This window comes from Pyrgilauda ruficollis, unplaced genomic scaffold (assembly GCF_017590135.1).
Source record: "Pyrgilauda ruficollis isolate IOZ18807 unplaced genomic scaffold, ASM1759013v1 scaffold15, whole genome shotgun sequence".
NCBI lineage: Eukaryota > Metazoa > Chordata > Aves > Passeriformes > Passeridae > Pyrgilauda > Pyrgilauda ruficollis.
In genome coordinates this window covers 17,711,682-17,733,685 of record NW_024513654.1, presented here as the reverse complement: position 1 = coordinate 17,733,685, position 22,004 = coordinate 17,711,682, and the positions used below count along the sequence as shown (strand labels likewise).

The window sequence follows — 22,004 nt, the reverse complement described above, 5'->3', positions numbered from 1 at the left end:
CTAAGGTTTTTTCCAGACAGTGAGTCATAGTCTTCTCTAGTAAGAAATGAGATTCAGGGCACTTTTTCAAAATACTTAAAATAAAGCATCTTCTTTGTTACAGTCTCTACTTTCCTTTTAGCCAGTTCATGTTGTTGTAGCACTTTTTGTTAGAATTCTTTCTCCTTAGAGACTCCCAAGCTACCTCAGGATGTCAAAGATAGAGTGCCAAGACAAAGTGAATGGTGCTGGGCTCGCAGGTGAAATTCAAGCTGAATCTGGTGAAACAATTTTCTGTGTGCAGGCTCTGCATGGCTCAGGGTGTTACACATGCTATGCAGAACTTCTTGAAATCACTTGGAAGGGAAGTCAGCCCCAGCAGCAAATTACCAGAACTTACAGCTTCATTCTAATGATTTGTCCTTAGCAGAAGTAAGGAACTTGGGATGATGGGTTGTTTGCAGTGTTCTTCCTGTCCCCTCATATCCCTGTAAGAACTAACAACAAAAATATCAGCTGGTGTAATGAGAAATGTTACAAGGGAGGTAAGTGTACATTGTGCAGGAATGGTTAAGGATAGATCCCCACCCTCCCCCCTTTACCACCCTGACAACCCCCACCCCAATTGCACTAATTCCTCTTACCATAAGTTTTGCTATTAAAGTTTGGATGTGTTTTGATGATAAGAATCTTCCATCTTCTGCCTTAATATATATATATCGACTCAGGAGATTTTTTTTTTTCTTGCAGCTAATACTGCTATACTTTTGGCTCAGAAAACCTTCAGATACCTAAGGCAAAATGTGCATATTTAAAGTTCCACAGAGTGTGTGTAGCCAATCTGATTATTAATCACAGTTTAATGTTAAGCTGCATTTTTGTGAAACACTGAAACCATTGGGCAGGTAAGGGACAATTTTAGTGAATTGTCAGGATTTTGGTATCTTCAGCTTGTTTGCAGACCTTTTTTTCACAATTATCTTCGTAAAATAATACCACTTTAGGAATGAGACATTTGAACAAACTTTATGGAGGAAGTGGGGTGAAAACCACCTCTTTAAATTTGTCTGGCAAACGTTCTGGCTGTGGTGACAGGCTGGAATGCCACCTCCTCAAGCACAAGAGCAAGAATCCTTCAGCTCCAGGCTCAGCTTGTCTGTTGGTTCTGGCCATCCACCCAGGCTGCAGGACCTTCCACTCTCCTTCACCAGCAAAAGGATGGTGCAGCTGAGTCCAAGGATGGCAGCAGGACACTCTGGAGAAGAGTATCTTACTGTTCTGTGGATACAGAGGGGACCCACTCTTTCTGGGCAATCTGACAGTACATTTTCAAGCTTTATGGTCAGCAGTCTTTCCCAGCTGGCCCAAATACTATAGCACATGTAAAGACAACAGGGCAAGTGTCACTGAGAGCACAATCACTATAGAATTACTCATGATACATGAGTATACCAGAACAAAATATGCATTTTCACTCATTTTGTCAGGAACAGGATTTTCTATACTTTTACTACTTGGGGACTTTAGCACTTTGACTCCCAACAGTTAAACATCCTAATGTTGAAAAAAATTCTTCCATTTCCTTCTGCAGGAGGTAATTTCTCTTCTCAGCATCTTCACGAGCGCGTTCAGAATTCCTCAGCTTTATTTCCAGCATCGTGTATTTCTTTCGTTCTTGGTCCAGTTCTTCTTCTAACCTAACCACTTGGTTCCTCAGGTCTGCACTTGTTTCTTCAATTCTTAAAACCAACAGAGAGGGAAAAAAAAAAAAAAAAGGCTTTTTAAAGTGACTGTATAAATACAGCTGATAACTATAAAGACTCTTAAGAGGAACAACTTAAATTTAACATATTCTAAGAGGAAGTTTTAAAAGAGAGAACTAAATGCTATTTCATTGCTGTTCAGTTTAGGGCAGAGCTTCCTTTATTTGCATCCTGAGAAAAATGCTCAAATCTTAGAAAACAATGCTTACTTTCCAGCATCAGACTGCCTGCCTAAGGAGATTCATTAACTCCTTAGCTCCTCACTTAGGCAGAGTTCAAGTATATATAATTTCACAATAATCTTTATCCATATAGGGATACTGTGTTTCCCTATATGAATATCCAGTACCGAGGAACATCCTTAGGGATCAGATAGGAATGAGGTCACAGTCCTTCCTCACCAGCTCTTTGATGGTATTTTCTGTGAAGTTTATCGCTGACATAGGGGTAGGGTACGAGATTTTATGAAACCCAGTGTTTCATATGAGGAAGAATCAGAAGAACAGTTCGTAAATGTATCTGGGCACAAAGTTCTGCAGCAAAATTCAGAGCTTTTCACTCAGGAGGTCAAAGAACAAAGTTCATGGTTTTGTGATTTCAAAGAAACAGCACTGGCTGTTCTTCCCCTTGTATTTCCCAATCACAAGACAAAGTAGTGGTGGTAATACTGAGGAAGGAATATTCCAAGATAGGAATTACTCATTACTAGAATATGAATTTTAAAATGAGACTTTTACAATCAAAGATGCCACTTGTTTAAATAAAATAAAGAACCTTTTAAAATTCCAACACAAAACCACCCCCACCTCTCCTTCATCAGTCCAATACTCAACTTTGAAGCTGGGATGTGGCATCCCAGTGGAACTGTGAAGGGGTTATTTTTAGTCAGGGTAACTGATTATCAAGAAGGCCACACTACTGCCTCATAACAAAACAAAAAAAAAAAAAAAAAAGGAGGGCCTTGGGCAGTCCCAGAAAGGTCTGAATTCCACTTCATGACCAAGAGGCAATGCATCACTTTAAACTTTTCCTTTCTGTTCCTTTACATACAGCTAAAGATGGCAGTTTGATTATTGTCACAGTTTTCACAATGAAGCAAAGTCACAGGTGCACTGACCTGCACCAACTCCAGCAAAAAGCAGCCCCTGTGGATGAAGGCAACCTTTATATCCAGCCAGTGTCAGCTGGAATATGACACTTGTGAAGCTGGGATGCTTCCCCCCACACATGTAACAGCTCTGAGCTGCCAATTACATTTTCTGCCACTGAGTTTAGGGGTCAACTACAGCAGCCTGAACTGCTAATTCTGGACTGAATTACTCAGAGTCACAATACTCACAGCATTTCTACGTTCATAACAGTCGTCTCCAAATACTTACACTTTCTTAAGAGTACCAGGTGGTAAACATGAATTACTGAAACTCAACAGAGAATGTCTGGTAATTAGATTAACCTTGAGGGAGAAATGCTTGGGAACAGAGTGGTTACAAGAAGGCCATAAAACTTGCCTCCCTCTGACTAAGAGAGAGAAAATGGGCCGTTGATGAGAAATAACAGCTTTTCCATCAGCAAGTGCTCCTTACCTCTGCCCCAGGCAGGTACTCACTCTGCTTTGCTTCACTTATGTACGTGCCAAGAAAAAAGCTCATATTCTTTCATTAAAACATGTCCTGCTAGATACACACAGTTCTGCAAACCACACAAGCACACGTACAATTTCAGGGGTAAAATATCTTCAATAAAATAAAGCTGGTGAGGCAGCCTAAATCTTTCGTGCTAAGCAGCCTCCCTTTGCTAGTTAGCTCCTGTCTTTCTATAGTAGCAGATTTCCATGCAGTCAGAAAAGGAACATACTTTTGCACCTATAAATTGCTGAAGAGGTAGTAAAAACACTGCAAAATGTTTGAGAGCCAAAAAACTTGGCTTGAAATTCTTAGACTTGACAGCACAGTCCTTCAGGCTGTAAGCCCAAACAGCTGGAGTCATCCTGTTTAATACAAAAAGGCAGCAATTGCACCTTGCCTGGTTATATGAAACTCTTCAGTTCATTATGTATTTTCCTCTCGGCTACTTTGCCCTGTGAGACCTGGCCAATTTAAGAGTTCTCCCCTCGAGCCACAGTGCTCTCTGTCCTGTCCAGCTGCAGGGGAAAGGCAGGTGTTGGAGCTGAAGCAGCTCAACAGCTGGAATGGAGAACAGGTCTTCCTGGATGCTCCTGATAGCAGCAGCTTAGGGCCCATTGGAACAGTTTTACTGAAAAAGGTGGAAAACCATCTCTTCCCCCAGGCAGCAGGCAAGAATGTGCAGCTACACATTTCCAGGTTCTGCAGCCTGGTGTTTCTGTTTTTTAACTTGTATCCCTGCAACAAGGCTTGCCAGGGCAGCTCTGCACAATTAAATGTAAGGCACATACCCTCACCTCCCTCCCATCCTGTATCAGTAGGGCATTTAAAAAAATAAACCATGTAAGTCATGAACTTCCACCCTCATTCACAGATCCTTCCCAACAGCCCATGCTAGCAACTGCTGGTGTTTCATAAGCGCTTACACCTTGAACACATCAAGGTGGGGCTTTTCTCCCACTCGGGGATGTTAGGTGGGAACTGGAACTGCTGCACAGCCTGATTCTCCTTCCAGCTCCACACACCAAGGCAGCATAGTGCAAGAGGCAGAAGAGGCTGGCAAGCTACCACCAGAGGAAACCATAAAATAAAGCAGGAAGATAGCAAGAGGAATTCCTACCTTAACAACTGGCCCATGGGAAGAGATCACAGTTCAGATACATTTTTGAGAAACTACCTTAACAAGAAAAAAGTGCTAAAAAATGCAGCCTAAAGCTGTGCTATACAATGCCAACAGTCTTATCTGCTTTTGGTACCATGTTTGGGAGACTGGCAGCATTTTCATACCTCAATTTCCAATCTGAATTTTAATAATTGAAGGAGTATAACAGTAACACCTTAACACGAAGAAACCCCCAAACCCTGAGAACTCACCTCTTTCTAAGAAATGGGATTACAGCTCTTCTTCAGTGCAGAGCACTGGTACTGCAGAGCAGCATGTTTTACAATATGGTGTGCAATTTTGCACATGGTTGTATATTAAAATATATCTAATTCCTTTAAACATCAATATTTCATGTGCCTATTTCCCCTGAATGCTTTCCTAAAAGTCTTTCTATTATCACATACACTCATAAAACCTAATAAACTCACACAAATTATCAACTCCCTTGTTATTAATACTTCCTACAGCCCCAACCCTACACACAACTCTCCTGAAAGCTGAAAGGAATTTTTCTGAGCTCAGATGGAAAGTACAGCACCAGCAGCTGTGCAAGGAAACACCAGCTGGCAAATGGCAGTTCATGCTGCTCCTCCAAGCTAGGCTGCCCCATCAGCCAAGGACCACTCTTCTACATCAGATACCAAAAGTGAGGTTTATAGAAGTTCAACACAAAAGGGCTGTTGAAAACATTATAGCTGAGATACAGTCCCAACACCACCACCCCAAAACAACCTGTGGAAAATAATTAAGAGCAGTTTCCTCAAGAATGCTGGGGTTGGGAAAAGAACAAGAAGCCCTCAGTTTCAGACTGGTCTGGTACAAGTATCAGCACCTGCACAGATCATCCTTGTTGATGCCTGACCATCCTGGGTCCCAATTCCTCCCTACAAGATGTTTGCTTTGCTATTTCTCTGAGGACACTAAGATCAGATTTTAGCGTTACCTGTGCAGTTTTCATTCACAGTGAACACAGAGAATATGAAGTATTGGATTTCCCTGTGTCACAGAAATCCCCTTTGTTTTCTTTTTGATGCTCTCTTAAATCAAAGAAACAAAAGTTCAATTCAGAGAGTAGCAAGGAAAATATAGAACAAAATCTGCTGTTCCTCAACCCCAAACTTCAGGGCTGAGAACCTGGTACCCTTGACAGCCCACACTCATGTTCAGATAGGGGAGAATGTTGACAGACGACTTCCTTGTGCCCCCTGCAGATGACATTACCTTTTGATACTAGTCTCATACTCAGTCCTCTGTTTGCTCAGCTCTGTCTTTAGTTCCACCACCAAGCTCTGTAAGGCCCTGGAGCATTGGACAGAGTCTCGGGAAGCTGCAGCCGGGTCACTCTGTTCACTGCTGCTGCTGCTGCAGGCTTCAAACCTGTCCATGCTGTTCTCCAGATCTGCAGTCTTGACCTCGCTCTGGGACAGCGAGCCCTGAGTTACCCACTCGGTTTTTAGGGAGCTCAAAGCAGAAGAGTCACTGGCCCGGCAGGCTGGGCAGCTGCTCACCGAGTCCATCACGGAGATCTCACAGGATGATGTAGACCAGGTGGTGCTGGCCATGCTGTGTGTGCTGAGGGACAGGCTGGATGAAGGGACATTGTCATAAGTGGAGAGTCTCTGGGAGGAGCACGAGTCTTTCACTCGTTCCCCAGAGGCTGTCCGGCGATGGCCTCGGAGGGAGTACAGGCCGTTCATCAACCAGTTCCCACTGGAGGAGAGGTTGGGGATGTCTAAGGAGGAGCTGCCCAGCTTTGGACTCACAGACCGTGCTCCCTGCTGGCGGAAGGAGTATTTCCATGGAGGCAGCGTCTGCACTCTTTTACTGGGGCTCGTGGCAGGCTGAGTCGATTTGCCACTGTGTTCTGGAGGAGTGATTTTCACTGCAGGTCCTGGAGTGGCCTCTAGAGCCACAGCATTGCCAGAAGGCAAATCAGTGGGGCTGGCAGCGCTGTTCTGTGACCTGCTGTCCTCCCCGTCCTCCTCGGAGATCCACTCCACAGTGCTGCGCTGGCGCATCGGTCTGATTTCCAGCTGGCTCCCTGGCACATCCGCCTGAGGAACAGCAAAGATCCTCCCCTGCTCACTTATCAGTACTGTCATCAGGTGCTGAACTAGAGAGGTGCCTGTGGATGGAGAACAAAGACAAGCAGGTGAGGAGACATGAAAGACCTCTGCGACTCACCCCAGCCTGTTTGCATGACTAGGCTGCACCCAGTTTCTTGGTCTGAGCAGCCCAGAACTATTCTTATTGAAAAACTACAAATTTCAGCTCAGGCCTTCTGCTGCACTCAGTGTCTAGAGAAACTTGCAGGAAGTATGACATCTGCATTACACATGCACTTGCAGAGGGTGTACAGCAAGGAAAGTGCTCGTAAATCCACAGAAATGTGCTGCCACTGTCTTCCAGGAGTGCAACAGACCACTATGAACCAATAGAGAACACCACTTACCAAACCTAATACAAAGCGCTTCCTACAGAAGAGGAAAAGCTTTAGAAGGATGATTTTAAGTATTTTAAAGTATTGCCTGAAAGAGAATAAGGCAAACATACTCAGGGTTCAAGGCAAGATCCTGATGAATTTTTGACCTAATAGCAAGATGTACTTAGCTCACCTACCGCTTCTATTTTATGTCTGTGAATGCAGGAAGAGAACTAAATGTCTTGAAGATAAGGGCATTCCTAACAAACTTCAGGTATTTCTATTTGAAATGCAGGGGTTAAATTTGAAGAGAGACACAATCAGAGTGCTTTTTGTTAAAATCTCATTATCAGTTTATTTAGGAGATTCAAACTACCCTGAAGCTAAAAAAAAAAAAAAAAAAAAAAAAAGTCTTTCCACTACTCTGTTACTTTTATCTAACCAACCTCAACTAAGTTCTCAACTAAAACAAAACATTGTCAATCCTGTTATGAGTATAATGATTAAGTCTAAAAATCCAGCCTACGTATCCCAATTTTTTGACAGTTCAGACCTGTGGCAATACAGAATTCCAGGTCAGATCACTGCAGCGTTTTAACAGGATGATGAGGAGAGACCCCAGCACCTGCACGAGTGCACCTACACACAGTACGGGCAGCTCTGCCGTCGGAGGAGCTGCAGAATGAAATGCCTGGGCTGGTCCGAAGCCAAAGGCGCTCCCTGTGCCGGCTGAGCAGAGAGCACGCTGCTGGCCAAGGCTGGCGGTGCTCCGGCCCGGCGGCCACTAGGGGAGGTGCCAGCATCGCACACGGGCTGCTCACAGCTGTCCCCACCTTCACCAGTGAGTAACAAGCACTGCTCCCGCACTCCCTGCTCCTCCCCGACTTTCGTGCCTTCTGCACAGCCAGGGGAAGGTGTCAAATTTACCCTTAATAATACGGCCCACATCTCTGTGGTAGGCTTTGAGTCTCTAAACTACTATAATTCATCAGGTCATGCTCTGAAGCTGTCCTGCTGCCTTACAGTGAGTTGCCACCGTGGGAGACACACCTGCACATGACCTGTGAAGAGCTCAAGGCACTGCTGCTGCTAAGGCATGACAACACTGACCTTCTGCGAAGGATTTGCATCACAAAAAATACCATGTCAGCTGTCCCCTACAGCTAGGGAGCAGAAACAGAGCCAAGTTCAGGCGTCCTGGGCACAGCATCTCCATCTGTGCCTAATTAATTAATCAATTCTTTTTGCAGGCTTGCCAAAATCATACAAAACTTTATGCAAAAACCTTACTAAAACTTGCACCACAGTAGTTGTGTTTCAGTGCCACGTGGGAGAAGAGCTGTATCCCAGCCCTAAGGTCAGCCTGCCTGATTCATATGGAAGCAAATAATTTTAAAGCTTCAGATTTTTTTACATCCAAAATTAACTGATTTTCAACACTTTTATTTTTGATTTTTGTGAAGTTTTGATCCATACAGTCTCCTTAGAAGACAACACTTCTAAGACAGTTCTAGTTGTAGCCACAGTGGCACATTTTAGCAGTAGGTTCAAAAAGAGGGGTTCCCTGATGAAAGGGATGGCTTGACTTGCTCTGACTGTGCAGGAAACTGATACAGCTACCAAGGAATGTATGGCTTTCACTTACAGCTTAAAATACAGCTGCTGTGCCACAACAGCACCTACCTTCCATCATGGTCACTGGATCCTCCATTTTGGGCCTCAGTATGTTTGGTCCAAATACTGTAGCCAGGTTCTGGACACTCATCTTGTTAATGCTGGAATGAGCCTGAACTTCATCAAGGAACCTTGAAAAACCGCCCCAGAAAAATCAAAGGAGGAGGGAATTCATGAGTAAGTCACTTCTCAGACTATGAGCATTCAGTTTTGTCCTGTTTTCATACAAACCCTGACACCTGAAATGATTTGAGGAACTACTGTAGCTTAGGTATTCAGTGTAACCCCAGATCCCTCCCAGTGCATAAACAAGAGAAGACAGGATGTTTTCTGCCAGAAGTACCCACCTAGCAGTGACCCAGCCTACTACTGGGTCTGAAAGGACAGTTTTTTGCATTTTTTACAGGAATCCTCAATTTACATGGATTGACATTGGGGAATTTTCACTTACAGATATAACAGAAGTAATAAGTCATCTCCTTGTCCAAGAACTAGCAGCCTGTGGAAATAGCTTTGTGGCTTGGCTTGAATCTAACAAAATGTAGATCACAGAACCATAGAATGGTTGGAATTGTAAATAGCCTTCAAAAATCATCTCCTTCCAATACCCAGATAAAGAGACAGCCCAAACACTGTGAAAATCAGCAGAGATGAAAGGAGACAAGGCTGTGGGGTCCCTGGCAATCCAAGAGGAAGCCACTACTAACCCCACTTCCAAACCAGAGCAAATGCCAGACTGGCTATTCTGACTGCATCTGCTACTCAGCTTGTGTCATAAATCTTCCAAGTGTGCAGTATCTGGAATAAGTGTCTAGTGATCTGTAGGTGCTTCTGAAATAAACAATATAGTGTATTAGTATCATTCATGCCTGCTGCCAAGGCTGCAGGTGGCAGCAATTTGCTTGGCTGATCCTCTTGGATAAACCAAAAGCTTCCTTCAGGCAGGCTGCATCCACCTCCACATTTTTTAAAGGAGTTGTAACTTACACTTAAGTGGTTTTTGAATATTCATACTTTCAGAGTATATTATTTGCATATAAGACAGCCTCACAAAACTTAGAGACTTTTCCAAGTGTTAATTAATTTCACTTACTTGCATATGTATTTGAGGAGGTTGTAGTTGGCTTGGGGCAAATTCTTCACCTGTTTAACCAGTTCCTGGGTACCCTGAGGGACAGGAAAAACAAGAAGCAGAGCTATTAATGTAAATGCTGCAAAGTAGACATGACCTTCCTTTAGGACTACAGAGTGCTCTTTTCACAGCCTGAAAAGCCTTTTTCACAAATGCTGAACAACAGATGGTAACCCAAAGGCTTTCCTTTAGAAGAGGTGGCATCCAGTGTGTTGTGCCTTACGAAAAACCCAATGTCCAGAATTCTATCCAGTTCTCCGTGGAAATCCTCCTGTGAACTTTAATGGCTGACATAGAAGTCTTTATTTAGTGAGGCCTGCCAGCCTTTAAAGCCTGCCCACTGGCATTGGCATCAGCAGATGTGCCTTTGCCTATGAGTGCAGTATAAATACATTGCAGTAATGCTCAGTCGAGCAGAGGAAGGTTTTTTCTTGAAAAAAGTAAACGAGTCCAATTCAGCTGCCTCCTTTTTAATGACGTACTTCCATTTGCAGCCATTCTGACCTGGACATACTTCCTCACAAAATTTCTGTCTTCTCATTAAAATGTAAGATGACACATCAGCTGAAGGAATGACTTAAACCCCCGAAGCTACCTAAATCATCTAATGAAAACGTCTGACTCAGGAGGTTATTGTCCTGCCACAATCCCAAGTATCATTTGCTTGTTCCTGTCAATGCTGCTGTTGCCCTGGAGATTTGCTTATTTTTGGAAACAATGAAACCTTTTGTGGAAAAACAGATACCAACGCTCATTTAAGGAAGAGTGATAGCTGCAAACTAATGATGGAGAAATTCCAGAAGGAGATGACTCCAAAAAAGTGCAGCTGAACATTCATTTCAAACTCTCCTTGAATTTTTAAGGACTGTTAGGAAGGGAATTCTATTGGCCAAACTCTTGCAATTCGTTGTATTTCTGTTTTCTCTGGTCCAGAAGTCAGAAGGATCCATAGAGCAGTGCCTAGTCCTGCCTTCCTCCTTATTACCTTAAATATACAGGTACTTTTTTATTCTGTACATCCCAGCACAAAAAAAAAAAAAAAAATGTTCTCTAATAAAAACCTGACATTTAAAATTCTTAAAAGCAGTAACCACTTTATAATTTCTTAGCTTAAACACTATGCTTGTTTAATGGTGACAGCAATGGAGACACCATTAAAAGGCCAGTCTCTTCTGAAAATCTCAATCCTCTTTTTTCAACTTCTAAAAATTTTTCAGCCAAAGACAGCTGCTCCTGATGTGAAGGTTAAGGTCAGTTGTTCAGGTCAATCAACTTTCAAGTGACAAGTTTGAACCAGAACCAGGTGAGCTAACAGACCTAATTCCCTCTTGAATTTTGCTCTGTAACCCAATTTATTTCAAATAGGGAAATCAGGATGGTATTTGGCACTGTGTTTCAAGTGCTCGGAATTAAAATGCCATTGGCTCTACTGGATGTAAGAGAAAACTTTGGAACAGAAAGTTAGGCAGCTGTGCACAGCAGGAAACATGCCTAAAGGTAAAAGATGCTACTTGAAAGAAAACAGGGATTTAAGAATTTACAATCCATGCTTTGTCACAAGGAATCTCAGGCACGGTATTACACAGAGAGCATCTTTATATTCATTGAAGCACAAACACCTGACAGGTAAAAAAAGTTCTCCTAGAGCAGCATGTATCAGCTCTGCCAGATCTGTCCTCACCAAGGCCTGACCAACAGAAGGCAGAGGCTCAGCCTAGGAACACCACAGTGACAGCCCAGAGGAAAACACAAACTCGAAACCCCTGTAGTAACAAACAGCACTGATCATTGCCAATGTCTGCAGCCCAGCTAGCAACAGAAGCACCGTACTGTTATTTATCATGGGATTTTGCAGAAATAACTCTTACCTCCTTGAAAATGCTGCTTTCCAATGAAGGATCCCAAACCCAAGGATTTTGCAATGTGTGTAACAGATCAGCACCAATTCAGAGCTTCTAGTTTGGCTGGAAAACTAGTAACACTTTAAATGTTCATAAAAAATTCAGATGCCTCTTGGAAAAAAAAAACTTGAATACCTGTGTTCAATCCACTGAACTGCTGTGTACATCTCTAGTGTACAGGCAGCAGTGAAGGCTAAAATACTACCATGTAAAGGCAGCTCAGACTCAAATGAGTTTTTAGGCTTTTGAAGATCCCTCTTGCTCTAAATTTTCAAACCCTCCTCCCAATCAGTTTGGATCAGAATCAAATCTTTTCTTATGCTCCAGTCCTGCTGAAATACCTGGAGACCTCAGCACCACCCAAGGTCTCTGTTACAGTCCTTTTGCATTCAAACACCAGAGATCAGCTGGGTGCAGAATAAAGATGAAAAGCAATTTGAATAAAAACTTTGGGCAGTACTGGAGCTAGGCTAATAATCACCACAATAATTCTTATCCACAGTCCCAGTATAGCAGCATGAGGTCCCACAAATTCATCTGAAAGGCTATTTTGCCGTAGGCAGTTCTGGTTTTTTGGGTGTGAGGTGAGAGTGGCCATACAAAACAAAAATTATACTAAGAGTCCAAAACTCTCATTCAAAACTTTCAAGTGAAAAAATTTAAAAAAAACAGTACTTTAAATTAAACCAGTACAATTATATTTGTTTCAAAATACCTTTACAAACTAAAACATTTAATTTTTAATTTCCCTGCTTACCATTACGTGTTAAAAAGCATGGTTTCGATGAAACCACGTTTCTGAGCAGGGGGATTTTCCATGTGGGAGGCGAGTCAGGCCCCATAGGCTAGGTATGACTTTGTGCTGCATCCTGCTCCACGTGCTACTGTGCACGTACAGCCTCTCCACCCCTGCTGTGTGCACTCCACCTTCCTTTCTGGAAAGGTAAACAGCCCACGTTCAGGTTCCAGGTTTCCCTGACAAAACCAAAATTGCTCATGTTTACAACAGCACCTTAACAAAACAACTCTGTGCTAAGAGCAGTGCTGTATTTTGTAAGTGCTCATTTTGGCTACCTAGTGCTCCTCATTGCCTTTCTAATCTAAAGAGAATTCTGCCCCACAAGTCATTTGAGTCTGACCTTGCTCACGCAGATGTTGCTTCCCAAACTGCTGCAGCCTGTGCAGACAAAATCAGGCAAACAACATAGCTAATAAGCTGAGCAGTGATGTACAATTATGTTTGCCCAATTTGGCAGTGTCTCTGCTCTTGTGCAATAGTGTTTAATGGATCCAAAACTTCCCAGTCTGCACATCTTACGACCAAAATCAAACCAGCTCCACTGCCTTTGAAATGCCGCAGTTTCTTGTGAAATAACCGCTGTGGGGTCTGTAACACAGCACCCTGCAGAGGTGCCTGAGTTCACTAAGGACAAGGCAGAAAATGAGCAAGTTTTGGAGGGAGTAGACACACACCTCTACCTACTAAAATACAACACTAGTGCACTGGCACCCTGATGCGGCTGTGTCCAGAATGCAAGTACATATCCATGTGTGGTAACATGCTGTGCCATGCATGCACAGAAATTTGCTTTCTCACAGTTGACTAGAGGTTACATTATTTGAGTGTTATTTGCCTTTTAACCATAAAAAACTTATATTGCCATGTATGAAACATTTGATGCATGCAGAGAAGCATCTTCCTGTGGGCATCATAAAGGGCAATCTCCACAGAGCCTTCTAGCACTTGAACTGGAAGTGAACCCCAGACTCACAGTGAGGAACAGTTTTTACAAATTCCACTGGAGACAAAGACAAGACCACACATAGAAAAGGGACAGAACTGTGGACCACAACTCACAAGCCCTCAGGCCTTTGCTTCTTTAGCAAAGAAAAGAAACAAGTAACAGCCTCTTTAAGTTTCTGTCCCAGAAGGTGGCACCCACATCAGATCACATCTAACGTGCCTTTGCAATCTGCAAAGGGCTAAGGGAGCACCACAATATGGATGAAACAGATCAGCCAAACATATTGTAAATGATCCTGTTCCATGACTGCCACAGACTTGGTAGTTTTTGTCAGCCCTTCCCCTTGCCTGGAAACCAAAGAGAAGAACATCATAAGAAGGTTCTGGCAAAGTAGTCATAGCTTTTTCCCCCCATTCTAGGATAATATCATAGCCTGCCTTCTCATAGTGCCTTTCCTCTAAGAAATACAAAGACCATTGCACTGATCAATGTCTCATCCACCAAAATCTTTGGGAAGGAGAATATACTGTTCTGATATATAAAATGGAAAACACAGACAAAGGGAGTGACTCCATACAGCTTATTAGTGAGTGAACAGCAAAGCTGGGAAAGGAAGCCAGATTTTCTCCTACCTTGTATCTCTTGCCAATTATGCTACACAAGAGCTTTGCTCTGAAGAGAGAAGCACCAGGCTACAAGACTGTCTTTTTTTTTTTTTTTTTTAAGCAGCAGCCTGTGATAACAGCACCCCATTCACAGTTTCAGGAAAATTCAGGGAAAGGTTCCCAGGGACTTCATTAATTTAAATCAAGTTTGAAGAGATGAGGAAAAAGCCTGTACTACATTGATTCTTGGGAACATCCTCTCAGGAGGCAGATTAGAAGGATCACTGACCTCTCCCTCATCTTTTGAGAGTAGCTGTCCACAAGAAAGAAAGTCTTCGTATTTGGCAAAGGGGATGACAGGCTCTGGCAGCTCTCGAAGGTAAAGCTTCAGGAGGGACGCCACAGTGTGAACATCTGTGTTGCTGCAATAGAGAAGAGGGAAGGAAATTTAGAAACCCACACTACCTCAAAGCTTGATGTCATTTGTTGGGGGTGCATCAAAGTCCCTCAAGACAAAGTAGGCACATGGAAGGAAGCTCTTCTGCCAGTCATTGGTACTAGGCAGGAAGGTCTGCCTGGGACAAGGGAAATCTCCCCTCTGCCAAGATAGAAATGCACCTCAGGTAACACAGGCAGTGGAAGGGATATGCCCATGATACTGCTTAAGGTAGGGTGACACTGTGATTCCTCTGCTAGTGTGCAGCAGGAATGTGAGGAATAGTCCAGACAAGTGCACAGTGATCACACAGCACTGAGAACAGATGCATCCGTGAAACACAACCTCTGAGCCTCTCACTGATCCTTGCTGATACTCTCCCCAGCCAGCACACACGTACAGCTGATGGGCTGGGCTCCCACGTGCCCTGGTCAATCATTCAGATAAAATGGAGGAAGCTGTATTTCCCCCAGGTCCTCTACTGCCTTTTGGTATGGCTGCCTGGCTGGTGGTATCTACAATTTCCTTGCCCATCTGTTATGATAGGATATCAACTTTTATTTTCTCTCTCAATCCAGGAACTTCTTTTTCCTCTTCTTTCTTTTTTGCTTTAAAATTGGGGTTGAGGTGTCAGATCCCATGATGAACGCTTTCCAGCTACCCATCTTCTGGTGTCTGGGGGTATCTCTCCCTCATTCCAATTTTCCTGTGGTACAACACTGTTACTCATTGCAGATGACCTCCTCAAAGGTTTTGACTGTTGGAATTCTAAACAGATTCTGTCACTAGCTCCTCCCTACCCACCCAGTGTCTTGAAAGAATTCCGAGAAAAATATATCAGTGAACACTGGGCAAGAGAGCTTCAAATCCTCTCTCCTCTCCAAAAGCTGAATCTCTTCTATTTAGTATGTTTCTTTTTTGCAACACACAGCTAAAAGAAAACAGGAAAAACTACAACAGGAAACTGTCAGCAGATACCACTCACTCCTAATCCTGCTAATGCTATTCGATTTAACAGCTCCATCATATTTAAGAATATCAGAGTTTCACACAGTGATTTTCTTCAGTTGCTTCTAGTGTTTTACAAATGAGATCGGTACCCTTATTCTTTTTTTTTCCTTTAGTGTGGAGTTTCAGTTATGGATGGTGGATCTGACTGTCACTGAGAAGCAGAGCCCAGAACAGAGCTTCAGGGCCACTGGCTGCAGGAACTGTTTCATCCACAATCCCTAAGAAATACAGCCAGACTTTCGGTGCATTAAAGTGCAACAGGAGCAGACTGCTATAGGTGCTTCCAAAACAGCAACACCTGGCCTTTCATAAGAACATTGAAAAAGAAAGTCTTTTAAAAATACATATTTTAATTGTCAGTCATCACAAAGGTATGATCCATCATGGGGCAGGCAGGCTATAAACACCTGAGATATCACTGTAGTTACAAAAGGGGTCTAAAAGCACTGACTGCAGCTGGGAAATAAGAAAGGATATTCCTTTCACTGCACCTGAGTTGGAAAGAAGCATAAGGATTTCACACTTCTGCTGCCAAGGTATCCCAGGCCATACAGAGATAAGTTATAGTTACACGTAGAGAGAATTATGGCTGCTAGGAGGAGAAGCATTTCATTTATCCAGAGTGGCACTGCCTCTCCCTTACCGCTGTCTGTGACTACAGATGCATAAGACAGACTGTATGGGGACATGGTGGCAAGAGCGAAAGGCAACAACTGGGACACCCCCAATTTTCCTCTAGTTGGGTACTCCAGGCTTGCTTCCTTTGATTCTGCACTGAACCCTTCGTTGCTGCATTACACACTGACTACCCAAAGGGCAGGAATTCCTTCCGGAGTGCCTTGGTTCCTCTCTTAAAGGGGAGACTTAGCATTGATCTATTTAGCCAGTGCAAATACCTGTGGAAATAAAGGTGCTTTCTGCACCTGAGCTGGGGTAAGGCACTGGAAGAGGTTGCTGTGGATGCCTCATCCCTGGAAGTGTTCAAAGCCAGGTTGAATGGGCTCTGAGCAAAGTGATCTAGTGGAAGGTATCCCTGCCCATGGCAAGGGGCTTGAAGGAGATGAACTTTAGGATCCCTTCCAATCCAAACCATTGTACAATTGTATTTTGCTTTAAAAACGCTGGGTGGAGGCTTGATTTATCTACATAACAATGAAGTTAGATAAGGCAAATGTAAAACCTGAAATTGAAACTTTCACTCCTAATTAATTCCTTCTGTAGATACTCCTATTCCACTGTGTAAGCACTGAATTAAGATAATTCTAATTCTGAACTAGAACACCCAGACATTCAGTTGAAAATACAAAGGTTTTGTTTAAGAAAAGATTAACTGAGACAATTTGATGATTTCAAACTTATTTTTTCATGAAAATATTTCTAAATGTTTGACACTTCCATTTAGGGAGCAAATACTGTTTGTGGTTAGGAATCAAAGAAAGGAGGATGGGTGGTCTGGGAAGCTGAGGGAAGGGAAGAATTAGAAGAATGTTCCAAATAAACTCTGAAGATATACTTCCCAAGATGAGACCAAACACTTTTTCTGCCCACGCAGGAGACAGTGCTAGCTCTTCCTGCAGTGGTAGGCAGGGAAGGGAAGGAATGGGATTGGCAAGGCTGAGACTAGCTGCAGGTCCAGGGGAAGCAATCCCCCAAGGTTAATGTGTTGGTAATACACCAGACACCAGTGGCATCACCTGGAAAATCTGGGCTAGTGAGTACCAGCAAGAAATGGTGTTAGGCCTCCAAGACAAGATCCCAGATGTGATCACATTTGTGGACCTGTGATAGAGATCAGACCAGATCTACACAAGGCCCTTGGATCCAAATATCCCTGAAGTTCAAGTCTCTGTTAGGGCCAAGCCCTATTTCACAAAGGGACTATTAAGCTTTGCACAATGCTGACCTTCACTCCTGGCAGGATGTACGTATGACAGAGTGGATGAAATGTTTGTTAGAGGGTAAGGACAGTTTTTGGCTGGAAGGCCTTGACAGCATTCATCTCTCTGATCATCTGACTGCCTGAGGGCCAGTGTAGAGACAGCACAGCTGAGAGCTGCCCTTCCCTTGCTGCCCTTGGATGGAGCGCTCAGAGACAGGGCTGACACTCCTCCCATGGGAACCAACATTAAGCTGAGCATCTACAAAATAGCTGCTGGCATAATGTCCAGGTAAAACATGTCAGATGGTGGCGAGTATTCTGAAACCTGGTGACAAAGGAAGAGTCAAGATATTGCTCCAGGCAGATCTGCTGGGAGAATGCAACATCTGAAAGCAGCACATCACCTAGTTCACCTCTGTCACACCCATTTCTGTGGCACGATCCCACTAACTGTTCAGTTTGCTGCACCCAAATCTAGCAAAGCTTTTCATTGAACATGTGCTTAAGCTGAAACACTGGGGGAGCCCCACACAGACCAATGAGCTCTGCTCTACCACTGTGAGCTGAATAAAGGCCTCCACACCCACCACCATGCCGAGAAAGCTCCATCAGTGTTTTCAACAGAGAGAATGATGGTGTGGAAAGAGCATGTAAGCTAGGATTGCCAGCGCATGGAGAGTCCTGGCAGATTTTACATGTCACACATACACCGGCCTGAATTTGGTGATGTCAACTCACCTGTCAAAAAGGGGTTTCTCCCCACAGTCAAAAGAATCCTGCAGATCTTTGACAAGGTTGGCTTGTCCAGGCATCCGAAAGAGCCCCTCCTCCGTGAGCCCTCGCTCCCGAATAAAATCCACGCACTGCTCCACCAGCAGCGGGGCCAGGCGCTGGCCATACTTCCTCTCGTGCTGCACCGTGTCCTCCAGGCGCTGCCCAAAGATCCCTGGCAGCAGAGAGCAAGAGAGACATCTGGGGGTCAGCTTAAACTCTTCCTGAGCTCCTGCTTGGGGCACACAAGGAGGGAAGCTCCCACATGGAGGGGGCAGCCTTTGTGAAGGTCCAGTTTCTAACAGACTCTGACGAATAAAGCCATTTTAAAAAACAAGGATTGCATGATGAATATATTTTTTTTCTGCTTAACAATGCTTCAAACTGTCCTCTGCCCTAAGCTAGTTTGTATCTCATACACAAGGAAGGTGGGTTTAAGGTTATGTTTATCCACAGCTGCGCTGGATTTAGATTAAGTAATTGTACTTTCATTGCATCTTCCATCCCAAGAAGACCAAAACAAAGGCTACATTGACTTTAAGGGACACATGTCCTTTGCTGCATGGACCCACTGCTTAGGCTGTCACACAGCTGCCCTCTGCTAGTTCGCAGCTGGCCAGCCCAACAGGCAGCAATCCCCCTAGGAGGGGACTGCTAACAGCACAGTACAGCTGTCAGCATTAAAACTGGATATTGTGAGGATCTTCCTCATCCTGGGAGACTCCTTCTATTTCTTTCCCTTTCATTAAACTTGCCAAATAAAAATGAAAAAAAAACCCAAACCAGTAAAAATCATTGCCCTTCCTACAAAAAAAAGTGTCTGCTGTACTTCTTGCATCTTGAAAATATCAGCAGCACCATATTCTGTAAAACCAGACTGGCCTAGGTTAATTCTTTAGTCAGATCTACTGTAAACATATATCATTAAGTATGAAGCACTGTCTATTTCTTTGGGGAGCATGGAGTTCCTGGCCAATACCAGCTGAATGCCACTCGTCTGGCATCACAACTTTTGGCAACTTAGAAGGGGCTCAGGCTGTGTAAAGGGGCTCAGAGATCTTAATTCAATCCCTACCACTGGGAGACTGCTCCATCTAAAGGGACTGTCACTGAGTTGAGTTCTGAAACTCTAATTCTAGCACCCTACAATATTTGGTGGAGTAAGGGAAGAGAGTATCCAAGCTAATAATGTTTTGGCAATAAAAATTCAGGAAGTGAGGGGATTCCAGAATCTACTCCCAGAATTTCAGAATCTACTCTCAGAATTTCAGATTAAACCAGATCAGAGCAGGTAGGAAATTCTATTCAGGGATTTCTCAAAGCTACAAGAAGTCTTCTATAGATATCAAGGATCTTTAGATCATTCATTCAGTACTCAGTTAAACCTGCAGGTCTGAAATAAAAAAAAGCAGCATGCAATATAGGAGTCACATTGTTTCACACTCAATAGCCAGAAGCTGTGTTTAATGCTTGCACATATGTCCTCATACCAGGCCAGGGAATTTGGTTGTTTCTGAAGGCTCCACTTAGCTACCCCCACTAGTGACCATGTCTTTATTTTTTTTTTTTATTTTTTTTTTTAATTTTTTTAGTGCTATATTCATAAGAGTCTGGTAACTCCTGATAAGACATTCCCTAACCACCCACCACTGCTCCTCATAGGACACACCATGTCAAACCATACCTGCTTTCTATATTCAGTCCAAGCCTGCTGAATCCTCAGTGAAACAACCCTCTCATTATCAGGTTCAACTCATTGAACAAAAGTTGCAAGAAGAATCCTGAAGCCCAATTTCCTTTCCCTGCCTATTTGTTACACATCAGAAGAGAGAAACTTTCCTTATACCACAGCCTACACAACTGCATTACAGTATCAAAGCTGGAGGGCCATGAAAAGTCTCAAAGGAAATTCCCTCATCCTGGCAGGAGAGCATGCCCTGGAGCATGGGAGTGAATTATCTTTATCATTGTATATATTGGGTTTATTGCAGAGTAAAGGTTTTACTAGTTCTTATTTCTAATCTCTTTGAGTTTTCACTGAGTTTGGTGCTTCTGAAGTCAGTTTCTAGGAAAGGGAATCTCTTTCTGCTTTTGCACGGATTGCTTTATAATCCCATCATGTAATCCCTGCTGTCATGATGGGGCATATCTATTTCCTTAAAATGATACATGTTGTCCACTTTTCCAGATGCAAGACATATAAATACAGGGAGGTCAGGATGCTGCACATGTCAGGGCAATAGCAGCCTTCTTTTCTCAAATCCCTACTTGCTGAATCTGTTTCCTAATGGGTCTGTCTAGAGAAAACTCTGGGAAAGAGGCAAATGCTCTGCATTCCCCAGGCATAAAGTACATGTACAATGTTCTAAAAGCTCATGTTCTGATGTTCTACACTGAACTCAGATCAAGGACAAAGGCAGTGTCAGACACACACATAAGCAAGAACAAGCAGAACAAGTGCATCCATAATCTCCACTGAAGAGAATCTACTTTTCCCCAGCCTTGACTGGTCTGTGATCAGCAACATCTCTAATACATTTCAGGCAACATCAGTCCCTGCCTTCAGAGTCAACTTGGATCACAACAGCAACAGCTTTTCTGTAGGTGCAATCTACAGTGAGTGACTTCTGGAGACAAGAGGACTACAGTCAAAGAAAGACCACTGACACAGAGATTAAGAAATGTGATGCTAAGGCAACAGCGATAGAAGGGTGATCTCCTTTGAGACTCGGATGGAGAGGCAGATGGACCCTTCACAAACACAGTATCACCATCGCTGTGGGTTTCTCCTGCGCAGCCAGATGCTGGGGATCCCATCTTTCCTCCTCACACAAAATCAGTAACGCTTTTCTCCTTGATGTAAACAACATTCTTTGGAGGAAATAAAGGCATTTAAATATTCTTATGCTGCAGTATTCTTCACCTCCCTTCAGACCATTACAAATAAGTAACAAGAAAAACCAGGCACGAAACAAACATGACCAAGGAAGATGATCTACCTATCACAGGACGAGTGAAAGGAGGTGGCACAAGCATGGGTTTCTTCTTGTGTGACAGTGTCTGCTGAAGGGCTGTGCTAGTGAGATCACACAGTCTGTACAGGTAATTTTTGGTGGGAAGAGGACTCACGTCATTGCCGGGATGAAAGACTTCTTGCAGCCCAGCTCTCTCAGCTGCCTCCCACCCAGGTCTGGCAGCCCCACTCCAACCCAGTTCCAGTTGCAGATCTATGCCTTTCCTCCTCCCTTGAAACTGAACCCTAATTTTCCAGAGAAGCATTAGAATGGATCACCAAACATTGCTCAGAAAAAATATTTCACCCAAGATTAAGTATTTTGCTAACTGTGATTTTCCCTTTGTTACATTTTTCAGTTACACTGCAGCTCCATGGTTTTTCTTTCTCTCTATCCTACTTTTTTTTTTTTTTTTGCTGAGCCATAGACAAGGGCCACCAGAGATGCTGCTCAGAAGAAAGACTGCACCCAGGCTGAGTCTTTTGGCAGTAAGAGCATTATGATTGGTGTTAAGAGAGAAAAAGCACAAGAGTTGCAGTTAGGGGGACTGAAAAGTTGGCCTTGGAGAAATTGCTCATCTGTGCAGGGGCTGCAGAACTTGTCAGTAGCCTAGAAAAAAAAATAATGTAAAGGGCATAGAAAGAGCAATCTAAGAGCTATTTATGGAATGTTGCTGGAAAGGTTCTGTCAAAGGGAAGCTTGAGATGCTGAGAGCTCCAGGCTTGCAGTCTGGGCATCTGCTTGATGAAGTTTGGGAGAATTATCACTTGGACTCTCTCAGTCACACTGGCAACAGACTTAGCAGATGTGCCTACTTCAGTCTCCCAGAGCCACACAGGGCAAACTGAGGAACTGGGGTTCTGTGGCTCTGTGTCATTCATCTAA

The 22,004-nt window shown here is 43.5% G+C and overlaps 1 protein-coding gene across 1 annotated transcript in view; it reads right to left on the bottom strand.

The window, feature by feature from the left end:
- Positions 1 to 1,489: 1,489 nt before the first annotated feature.
- ARHGAP22 (Rho GTPase activating protein 22) overlaps positions 1,490 to 22,004 on the bottom strand; it is a 109,023-nt gene continuing 88,508 nt past the window's right edge. Inside the window, exons 4-9 of the mRNA XM_041461328.1 lie at positions 18,073 to 18,280; positions 14,298 to 14,430; positions 9,719 to 9,792; positions 8,635 to 8,756; positions 5,751 to 6,654; positions 1,490 to 1,718 (exon numbers count right to left, since the gene is read on the bottom strand). Of these exons, the coding sequence (XP_041317262.1) occupies positions 1,490 to 1,718; positions 5,751 to 6,654; positions 8,635 to 8,756; positions 9,719 to 9,792; positions 14,298 to 14,430; positions 18,073 to 18,280 (1,670 nt within the window). The remainder of the gene's footprint in view (positions 1,719 to 5,750; positions 6,655 to 8,634; positions 8,757 to 9,718; positions 9,793 to 14,297; positions 14,431 to 18,072; positions 18,281 to 22,004) is intronic.